At 41.8% G+C, this 11,412-nt stretch overlaps 1 protein-coding gene across 1 annotated transcript; it reads left to right on the top strand.

The window, feature by feature from the left end:
• The first annotated feature begins 487 nt into the window (after positions 1 to 487).
• Positions 488 to 11,401, top strand: CMPK1 (cytidine/uridine monophosphate kinase 1). Its single transcript, XM_065739209.1, has 6 exons — positions 488 to 688; positions 7,871 to 8,017; positions 8,738 to 8,890; positions 10,413 to 10,489; positions 10,578 to 10,674; positions 11,128 to 11,401. Exons 1-6 carry the CDS (start codon positions 614 to 616, stop codon positions 11,167 to 11,169), a joined length of 591 nt encoding a protein of 196 aa, XP_065595281.1. The 5' UTR covers positions 488 to 613; the 3' UTR covers positions 11,170 to 11,401.
• Positions 11,402 to 11,412: the final 11 nt, after the last annotated feature.

Here is an 11,412-nt window from a genome sequence, read left to right as displayed (position 1 = left end):
GCCGACTGAAGCCAGCCAATCACAAGGCAAAACCAGACTTGCTCCCACCCCCACAGGTCATTCTGAGCCAATCGGCGCGGGGCAGGAATCGCTCTCTACCAATCGGAGCGCACCCCGGGGAACGAACTGCCAGCGCGCGCGCAGGGGGGTTTTAAAACGGCCCCATGCTAATAAACGGTCCAAGGAGGCGGGGTGCACGCATGCGTAGTGTGGCGCGACGTCGTTGTCATGGCAGCAGGGGGGCGCCGCCATCATTGGGCTAGGCCCGGAGAAGTGGGGCCGGATCGTAAGGAGCGCAGCGGCCCGCCCCGTCCCGGCTGCCCGCCTCTGGGTGCGGGGATGGCGATCCGGTCCACGCTGCGCGCTGGGTCGAAAGGAGAGAGCGGCGCCCGTTGCGGGGTGCTGCCCAACGGCCGTGCGGCCGCCGGCTCCGCGTGTGCGTGCCCCGCCCCGCCCCTCCCACCCGGCGCGCGCCGCCGGGGACCCGGAAGCACTTTCCGGCGGCGGGGACACCTCAGCGGTTGGCGGCTGCTCTGCTTCAGTCCCTTCACCGGTCCCGGCCTCGGCGCCCGCCGCTGTCCTGTTGCTGCTCCGCCGCCGCCTTCTGCTCCTCATGAAGCCCGTCGTTGTCTTCGTCCTCGGCGGGCCCGGGGCGGGTAAAGGGACGCAGTGCGCCCGCATCGTGGAGGTGAGGGCGGCAGAGCGGGCGCGGTGCTGCTGGGGAGGGGGGGAGGGGGCTGCGGGACTACATATCACAGCATGCCCCGGGGCGGCGCTGCGGGGCGTTCAGCGGGCGCTGCCGCGGGGCACGCTGGGAGCTGTAGGCTGCTGCGGGGTCCGGCCCCGGCCGCCCGCAGAAGCGAGGGGACTGCGGCTGTCTGCAGTGCCTGGGGCTAAGCCCAAAGGCCGCGGGGTGCGGTAGTGGGTGGTGATGGTGGGTGACCGTGCCGCGGTTTGTGGGGGTCGAGGACTGCGTCCTGTGGAGCTGGCAGCGCGACGTGGCAGGAGGCGGCTCTGCGTGCTGCTGCACCTCCTGGGTGGAGGCTGCTCGGTGCTGTGGTAGAGGTCAGAACGTGTGCCGTGAGGTTACTGCTGCACTGACGGTATAGGATGAGGGTTCCCGCTGCGTTTTTCCCATTATCAGTTGTCCTAATACTTTGTCAGCCCTGTGAGGTGGAACAGATACTAAAGACAGGAAGGTGCACGTTGTGTTAGGGTAGTGTCCTCTTAAAAACTAAACACAGCGGTAATTGCATTATGTTCAGGTGGATAATTACAGAAGTGTTTAGTGTCTGAATGCTTCCAAACATGTCTGTTGGATTTGTGTGTTTTTTCTTCCCTGGGCAGCTGTACATTCTTTTTCACATTGAAAGCTGCAAATGGTTGAAGTTTATCCATATCCAGGCTATAAGAAATAACAGAGCTGCAGTAGTGCCCATGTTTTTGAATCTGTTGATGGAAGGAAGAAACCAACCAAAGCACCAAGCCCCAGTGTCTGGCACAGGCATGTGTGTCTCAGTTCTACTGCTGTTACATGCTCTACCTCTGCTGTTACATCCCCTGCACAGAGTAACTCAGTTATGTGAATTTGATCCAGACTGAAAAATGCCATTATGCAGAGTTCTGCAGGGCTTTAACCTCAAATTATAGACTGTTATTCAAACTGGCTTATTCCTTCAATTAAGTGGTGGGATGAAAGGCGCATAGCATTCATAAAGCCTTTTGCTAAGGTCAGGTTCTGTCCCTGGTACATAGCAAACAAATGAGCTTAAACTGTAGGGCATTTTTGTAGGCTGTCATTAAAGGCTTTTGCCTAACCATGAGTGGAGCCTCAGGGCTGAAATGCCTCATGTGGCTGTTGCCATGTGTTTAGAAATATAAATACCTTTGGCTTTATAGGTTAATATAATTTAGTAAAGACTGTATTGATAGGAAGGATTCAAATGAGTCATTGCTACTCAAACTGGAGCTGCAGTTAAAAACAGAAACAGAAAATTTGCTTCCTTGCACTGTATTTATTTTCTTCCTGAGGACAGTGAGAGAAGAGCAAAAGCTAATAAATGCAAACTTGCTCTAAACCTGCATGTCCCATTCACTGCTGAAAAGAACCTTCTGACATCCCATGCAGGGGTCACCCCAGGATCTGAAGAGGTCTGGGCTGGGGTGAACCTGGTGGAAAATCTTAAAAAGGGCACGAGCAGGAACATGTGGATGAAATGCAATTGAGGGGCTGTTGAGCAACAGATTTTTTTTTTTAAGTGCCCATCTTTGGTCTGGCCCTCACAGCCCCCCTGAGAGCCCCAATCCAGGCAGTAGGACAGCCTTCATGCAATCAATGCTGCTTTCAGGTTGAAAGTGTAGTTTTTTGTTTGCATTTTAGACCCTGTTGGCAGCTTGCCGCAGAGAAAAGGGGCTATAGCTGAGTCATAATAAACCTCCTTCATCCTTGTTGTATAAATGGGCTGATTAATATTAGTTTACGTTAGGAGTGAATCTGATCCCATATCTTGTGCTAAATCTGAAGTTTGTTCTCAACAAAAAGTCAGTACGTGCTATAAATACCTCAGTTGCTGTACATTCTGGAGATCTGGGACAGAGCACATGACATGCAGAAGGCTCACTTTGCTAAGGTGAGATCTTGTATGATTTTAGCTTTGAGAGCTCTTATTCAAAAACAACAGTAACTGTGGAGCAAAAGTGGTATTGGAATCATAAAGTAGTTAAGGTTGGAAAAGACCACTAAGATCATCTAGTCCAACGATCAACCCATCACCGTCATGCCCACTAAACCATGTGTACTACCCAGGAACAGTGTCTCAAAAGTGTCATCGTTGTTTTGCTGACTGCTTCACGTTGCCTGAAAAAGGGAATGGCATCAGTCACTGTGGGTGAAATCTGTATTTCCTGAGCGCTCACCTAAATCTCACATTGCTGAGGCCCTCCTAGGGATGCGTTCCTGTCACATTTGGACCAAAGTGGAGAAGTGATGTGAGGAAAGAATTTGCAGTAACAAGTGGGAATGGGTATTGACAGTGTACAAAGGGGAGCAACAGGTGAGTAATGAGGTTTTATTATCTTTGCAGTTAAGGTTTAAAGAGACAGCTGAACCAGGCTGCTTTCCGCTGATAGGGAGAGAAGGCATGTATATTCTGAATGTGCACAGTGCTTTCACAGGAATGTAAATGCAGTAGAAATGCTGCTCTAGACCAATTCTTCCTATTTATGAAGGGATTAAGCAGAACTCCCTCTAGTTCATGTTCTCTCCCAGTCCCGAGGATGTACTCCTGCCACCTCCCACAGTAAGGGAGTTTCTGACTTCACCCGAGGCTTGCTGGGTGAGGAACAGCATGTGAGAAGGCAGTTCAGATGGCATCTGATTGCAGGTGCTTGAGATAAACACCATGAAGTGCATGAAGGTCAAATCTTGTGATGGTGAGATTATTGTGTGCAAGGTAACGTGAATGCCTTTTATTGCTGATTTCTGAACTTTGCCCCACAAAAACACTTAGGGTACAGTCAAGGAAAAAAAACCTTATTCCTCAGATCTGCACAAAAAAAAAAAAAAAAGCTTTGGTTGATCTAAATTTTAAACCTTTATTAACTTTACCTGAAACACAAAGCTGTCTTGGGAAGGGAAAAAAAAAGTATAATAACTAAATGTTTAGTCATGTTCCAACAAGATTTCATCTGACAGTTCTTGTTTCTATTTTTTTCCCTGTTTGTTGTTGGGTTGATTGGTTTCTTTTGTTTGTTTTTGTTTCAAAGTGACTCCAGGAGTTTGGAGTATGCAAAACTTCTTTCTTTGCACACTCAAAATCAATCTCCACGGCAGGTCCTATGTTGGATATCTGTGCTGAATTCCAAAATGAATCCTGCCAAGTGGGATGCTAAGCTTTCTCCTTCTGTAAGAGTTGGTATCCAAGTGAAAAAAGGTGTGAAGTTGTTTTGAGATGTACAGTGAAGAGCTCTAGGGGGAAGAAAACTTCCCAAAGAACATATTGTTTCAGAAACACTCCTCTGAAAGCAGCAGTAGATTTCGTTTTTGCTGTCATGTGTTGTCTTCTGGAAGTCTGTTGAGAGTCAGCATTAACTGTCTTGCAATAAAAACATTTTATAAGTTATTTGTTTTATACTCAGTGTCTCAAGTGTCTTCCAAAAGTGCCAAGTATTGGTAGTCCAGTTAGCTGTGAAGTTCTCATCATTGTTTGCTGGAATGTGAGTTCTTATTTCTGAACTTTGGAGCTGTTTTGATTGTTTAAATCTGTTTTTCTCTTCTAAAGATTTACTCTCTATATGCTTCCATTTCACAGAATGCAGGCTCCCTCTCTGGGCATTGAATTTTGGGCTTTCTCAACCATCTCATTGAGCTGGACATTCCTGCAGCACTGGGGTGTTCTGTTTGCCCCCTCTTTCCAGAGGCCCTGACAGTGGGATCTCCTTTGTGTGTTTTGTTTTGCTAATGTGGTGTGGGTTTGTGTTTTTTTGGGCTGTTTTTATTTTGCCTTGGGTTTTGTTTTTCCCCAGAGGCAGGAGCATATCTCTAACTAGGAAAACAGCTTTTGGCTGGAATAAGCTGACAGGAGGGTTGCTATTGCAATATGGTTTATACCCCAAAGTTCTCTTTCCACGTGTTGATGGCACAGACAAAAACTTTTGTTTTGGTTTTGTTTTACTGTATGAAGGCTGCATGCTTTACAAGGTTCTATTTTATTTTTAACTGGTTCTCAAAGAGCACATCTGAGAAAATACAGCAAACTGTGATTGTTTGGTAAGATTGCTTAAGGTATGACAAGCCGGAACTGGGGCAGTAAGAGTTTGTATTTGTTTAGCCCTTTGACTTTCATTTTTCAGATTAACAGTGATAAGCTATGATAGGATTCAAGGTCAGAGCAGTAACTTGTTTTGGTCTTTGCTTTTTCTTAGCTTCTGCTCACTCAGGGGGGTTTCAGACTGTCTGGGTACCAGACAGTTCAAATGCTGCTGTCCCACCAGCAGCTGATCTGTGCTGCTGATCCTGTCCTACTGCGTGGAGAAAGCTGCTAGGGTGAACTCTGCTCTACTCGGGTGTGGCATAGATATGACTCATCTGTAGTTGATATTAATCTACTTATTATATTTACAGTAAGTAAAGCTTGTTCTGTCTGTGGAGCAGAAGTTGCAGTTCTTGACTGACAGTCCCAGTTTGCCCTGCTGAGTGGGGATGGAGCTGTGGTTTCCTGTGTTTTATAGAACACTGCTAAATGCTGTTCTAAGGAAGATCTGGGATTGTTGGAGACTTGGACTTGCCTTTCTACTCCACCATAACCTTTGAAAGTGAAGGAGGAAGGTGTCTGCAATGGTGCTGAAGACAGATGAGAATTTGTCTTTTGTGGACAACTAATTTTTGTAAGAGAATGGATTATGGTTCCCCAAATATAAAAACAATGAGAATATCTTGTTTAGTAGTTGCTTACTGATTTAGTATTTCATCATAGCAGAACATGCCTGCCAGCTAGCGTAGTAAAAAACTTATCTATGAAATATATCTGGGATTATTTTCTGTAGTCCCATCTAAAAATCTGTTCAGATTTAAGGTGCTTAACATCCAAGTATTCTGAGTTTATTTGATTTAACCTAGTTTCTATTTTAAGTTGTCCTTTCAGCCCTCTGCAAGCATCATGAATCTAGCATATACGCATTCTTTAAGAACTGGAGAAACTGCTTTTTCGTTATTTGGAAGCTACAGCCATCCCTTTCTGACTGTGTGGGGAAGGATTAGGCAGTGGTTGCTGTAATCCCCAGGATGGAGCTCGTTGCAAGATGTACTTGGCACTTGTGGAAGTTATGCTGGCGCAGTGCAGACTTGCAAGACGTGAGTGCCTTTCCTCAGCTGTTGTGCAGGAACATTGCAATCTCCTTTGCAAGCTCTTGGGGAGGCTGAGATTTGGTCCAGCTCAGGACGCTTGCTGAGGGTTTGTCTTGCCTGATGAGAAAGAAGTTGTGTCCTGGACACGTGGTTTGATTCTGAGTGGTGAGAGCAGTGTGAGCACTGCATCTCTGAAGCCTGCTGTGTGCGGAGCAGCAGTCCGGCTCTGTGCTGTTGGTGTTGTTTAAGTTGACATGTTGTCTTTGGCTCCCATGCTCCATGCAGTTAACAAATAGATGTTTTGCCACTGAAGAAGTTTGTTTTCCTTACTGCCTGGCTAAAACATTCTGAAGGTTACTCTGGAAGACAATTTACTGTTACTGAAAACAACTCCATTTGTACAGCAGCACTCTGAAGCACTTCTTTTACTTTCCTCTTCAGCCGTTCAGAAATAATTCAGCTTGCTTTTGCAAATGACAGAGAATTCCAAAAATTGCCTGACTCCTTTTTTCTGCATGAAAAGGGACATGGCAAAGAAAATCAAATGGGTTGGTAATCCTCTAAAACAGAAGGGATTATATTTTCCTCCTGTTTTCTTCTGTGCAGGAACTTAATGTTAAAAATATCATCGTTCTTTAACTGTACAGACAAGTCTGTGTTAATTTAGGGTTCAGCAGAGTGAGGTTTTTTGCTTAAGAGAAGAGATTTACTCTGGTTTACAGCTTCTGTAGTCCATAGTTAATGTGCAGATTTGTAGTTAAATAACCATATCCAAATGCAATGCACATGAAAGCAGGAGTATAGTGAGCTTACAGAGGATGTCAGTGGAGGTTTTTCTTCACAGTTACTTAAAGCAAAATCTTGTTTCCTTTTCTTTCCAGATGTGTAGCATTTTGGAGATTTAGGTAATTATATCCCTTCCTAAATTATGACTATGCAGAACAAACTTTACACGCTTTTGTGGGTGAAATTGGAAAGCAACTGAAATGTTTCTAAAGCCACTTAGTGGGTTGTGTAATATTTCTGTTGTACTTAGTCCAGTCACCAAGTTTGTAAATCCTGAGTTCACAGCCTTAACAAGCATTTAGTCACATTGATTATTCTGTTGAGGCACCAATTTTGAAATTTGCTTTGGAAGCTGCTGCAGCCAAGCTGATAACCCTGAAGTAATTTGCTGCTGCTTTTGTTTTGTATTAAAACTTTAGGACAAGCATGTATAGGTGTACTTTGTTGTGGGTGGATGGCTGGCTTAGCTGTTTTACTGCCAGGTTAGTTGAAGTGTTCATCAAGGAGGTGTCTTTATGCCTGTTTTTATGTAGTTAGTTTTCTGGTGGTAATAAATCAGCTGAATAAATGGTTGTTTAGAGCTCTGAATTTCCCATTATAACAACAGATTTGTAGCTTTGTGATAGTTGTCTATTTATGATGCTACATGTCTGAGAAATAAGGTTATAATAACTATCACCTGTGTTTTGCATTAGCAAAGCTTTCAGGTTTTTTTTTGAGGCAAAGGAAGGGGGTCACAGTGTTTGATGTTATCCCGCGTGCTGATCCTGGATCAATGGACTTGGACCTGATCTCTGCTGTTTGTTAAAATGTTTTAATGGTTATCAACCCATAGATCAAGTTGTGATTTAGCAAGTGAAGAATCTAAACGGGGGGATTGTGTAGGATGGGGTGTTGCTCAGAGAGATTCTGGAGTTTGTCTTTTTTCAATGCAGCATTTCAAGAAACACCCTGGGGACTCTGAGACCGTCGTATTCCCAAATGTGACAATGCTGCCTATGACAGCAGGACATGAATGTCTGTCCGTGGCCTTGCTGATTGTTTTGCCCAGGAATCTCTTTTCTCCTTGTGCTTTCTGTACATCCTGAAGATGGAATATATCTGTCAATAGCAAGCTTCTATTTCCTGTATTTTTCTGTCATAATACAAAGATAAATGTGGCTGATACCGTTGACTGATGCAGATTTGCATGTCTACTAATTCAAGGATGTCCTTGCCTGTTTCTTTTGCACTTTTCAGAAGTATGGCTACACACACCTCTCTGCTGGTGACCTCCTTCGAGACGAACGAAAAAGGCCAGGCTCACAATATGGAGAACTCATTGAGAACTACATTAAGGAGGGGGAAATTGTGCCAGTTGAAATAACAATCAGCTTGCTCAAGAGGGTAAGGAAAAGGCTATTTCCTTGCTGGTTCAGTCCTGTGGACTAAGTGACAAAGCAGTGGCAGTATTTTGAAGGAACTGTCCCTATTACCCCTCTGTTTTATCAAAGTTGTCGGGTGAAGGAGAAGAGCACCTGCTAACGTTCCTATGGAAGGAAAAGTTCAACCTTTATCCTTATTAGAAGTCCAGGAAAATAATCTGAATATCTCCTTTGGGATGGAAAAGGCTTTTGCTCACTCAGCTCAAGTTCTTCAGAGTTCTTTTCATTTGCATTAGGTCTATACCAGAGTCAGATTGGCATCTTGTACTGCAACGTGCTGTTAAAAGTATTGTATATATTAATGTTTTATTTAATAAAATAAATATTAACGAATAAAAATATTTTATAAAATATTAAATAATAAAATGTTATTAAAATAATAAAACACTTGTTTTATTGAATACAATAAAGTTATTGTATTTATACACTTCTAAAGCTGGGCTTTCAAAGATTTTAAGCTTTCTGAATTAGTGTTGTCAGTTAAAAAAGAAAAGAAAGCTCTATTGCTGCATCAGTGAAGTAATTAGAACATGTTGAAGATGAAACAAAAAAATATGTTGTAAATTTGCAGCAGTTCTGTGATAAATGTTTCTTAATTTAATATATGAATACTTTGGAGGTGATTAAGGAATTGATAAATACTTGTCTGTGCAGGAGATCTTGATTTGAATTCTTTTATCAGGCTATGGATCAAACAATGGCTGCAAATTCCCAGAAGCACAAGTTCTTGATTGATGGCTTTCCCAGAAACGAAGATAATCTTCAAGGCTGGAATAAGACTATGGATGGGAAGGCGGATGTTTCTTTTGTTCTCTTTTTTGATTGTGACAATGAGGTAATGAAGTGTGTTAGGCTGTAACTTCCTTTCTTGCTGCATTGTGAGAATCGTTCATGAAGAACCATAAAGCTGTTGGGTAGTGAATCTTTCAGTATTAATAGACTAATGTAGGAGTAGAAATAAAATGTGGTCAGTGAATTTCAAGGATTTTTGGCAGTGTGTTTTTGCAGATGAAAAACTGCAGCCTTTTGAAATAGCAAGTGGATAATTACACTTGGTGTAATCTTGTGCAAATAAATTAGATTAAGAAAATGTAAAGATTTGTGTTCTTAAGGAGAGTTTATAAAACCTTTAAAACATTAAACAATTATTTGATTCATTGTCAGAAGATGCTGCTGTGTTTACTCTTAAGGATTTCAGAGTACTTGTTTAGTCAGAAATCAATTTAATAGCAATGTTTGCTTTAATTCTGAAGTGCTGACAGCATATGTCTTAATTTTTGTAGTGGTGAGCTGTGATGTAGGTACCCAGTGATCAACGTTTTACTCAGCAAGTCGTTAGATTTTAAGGATGTTTTGACAATGATGTATTAGTCCTTTAATAAATGCCAGGATGTGCTGTCTTTATAATATGGCAGTGCCCTTGGGGGATAAAAATGGATACAAAAATCCCAACATCTAAATTTCTTTGCTCTTTTTCTTGTCCAATTTTCTGATTATTTTTTAACTCAACAAATGCGGGACTGTTGTCTTCCCTTACAAAAATAGAAGGCTAAGTGTAAATTTTCACTGGGAACGTGTTAATTTTGAGCTTCTAATTTTTCCTGAGGATGTGCTTTATAAGAAATACTGTTTGTCTTCTGAGATGAGTATGATAAACATGCAATCATAGAATAGTTTGGGTTGCAGGGGATCTTTAAGATCATTTGGTTCCAACTGTCCTGCTCTAGGCAGGGATACCTCCCTCTAAATCAGGTTGCTCAAAGCCCCATCCGGCATGGCCTTAAACATAAACTTAATCATGGGATCTACGTGTTATTGCTTACTTAACTTTAGGCTTCAAAACAGAGTTCAGTGGGCAGCTTTTAGGTACAGTTTTTGTAATCTTTACTTAGATTTTGCTTTTATTTTTTTTTTAATTGTAGCTATGCCAATTAAGAACAGACTCACTTCTAATAAATTAATATTTAAGTCTCATTAAATTCTTGGGAGATCATCCAGGGACACTTCTTCAGTGCAAGCATGTATCGGTAGTCTTAATTTTACATTCTGCTTTTCAGAAAGACAGAGCACATCCTTGAAAATCAGGTAGTTTTCTTCTTTAAATGGCTCCAGCTGGATGCTTCATCACACCACAGAACTTGATGTTGCTTTTGTTTCCACTGTTTAACTCTCTTTGTGAATTCCAGGTTACATACATCGAATCTGGACAGTATTCTGGCCAGTATTTGTGCATCAGGCGTATCTAGATTTTTTTCAAATATGTGCTATTAATTCAGGATTTTTTCTTATTGTTGTTCTTGCTTCTCAGCACATTGTATTCTTGATTGAGATCATTCTTTTGGTGCTTTTTTTTGTAGATATGCATTGGTCGCTGTCTTGAAAGAGGCAAGAGCAGTGGCAGGAGTGATGATAATCGGGAGAGTCTGGAAAAGAGGTACTATATCCAAAACGTTTCAGTTCTCTTTTTTTGTGTGTGTGTGTTATTTTTTTATGTAATGCTGTTTTTTCCTCCTTTCTTCTAGAATTCATACATACCTGCAGTCCACTAGGCCTATAATAGACTTATATGAGAGAATGGGAAAAGTTAGAAGAGTGGATGCCTCTAAATCGGTTGATGAAGTAAGTATATAAGCCTGAAAATAGAAGGGTGACAGTAGCAGGGTATGTATTGATGGTGTTTTTCTTAGATGTGTGTATGGCTGGTGAAGTCAGTTTGTTGCTGGTGTTGTATAACCCTCACCAGTAATGAACTACTTTTGTTTTGACTCTTGAAGAACTGATTGAGACAGGAATAACTAAGAAATTAATTTCTGTTTGAACATGAGCTGGACTAAACAGATTTTCAGTGTTTCTCTGTAACAGTTTATTGTTCTTGGCTTTTTTTCCACTTCAGTGAACTTTGAAATACTTAATACTGTGTCTCCATTTCCTAGAATTGATTTCAGTTTTTGTATTAAATAATCAGTGGACATTCTAAGAAAACCATTCTTAAATGCTATCAATTTGTTCTGGATTAATTTCAAGTGACTGTTTAGCACTTCATAATATTAATAATCTTCTCTTTCTTTTTAGGTCTTTGAAAAAGTTGTACAAATATTTGACAAAGAAGGCTAATTTCCAGCTCGGAAGTTCATTTAAATTTGTGCTTGAATCTTGCTTGAATAGCTGCTACTGCAGTCCACACTTTGTAATTGTCTTATGTTGGGTTGTTTTGGTTCATTTGGGTTTTAGGTTTTTGTTTTGTTTTTCCACAAATCAAATGACAATTGGAAACACAGTTAATTACAAATGGATCTGCTTTTTTTATTTTTATTTTTTCTTAAATAGGAAATCTTGTGGTTGTAGTTACAAGGTGGG

Source organism: Cyrtonyx montezumae, unplaced genomic scaffold, assembly GCF_038088225.1.
Source record: "Cyrtonyx montezumae isolate F1298 unplaced genomic scaffold, pur_monq_1.0 scaffold_1, whole genome shotgun sequence".
In the NCBI taxonomy this organism is placed as follows: domain Eukaryota; kingdom Metazoa; phylum Chordata; class Aves; order Galliformes; family Odontophoridae; genus Cyrtonyx; species Cyrtonyx montezumae.
This window is presented reverse-complemented; position numbering and strand designations above follow the sequence as displayed.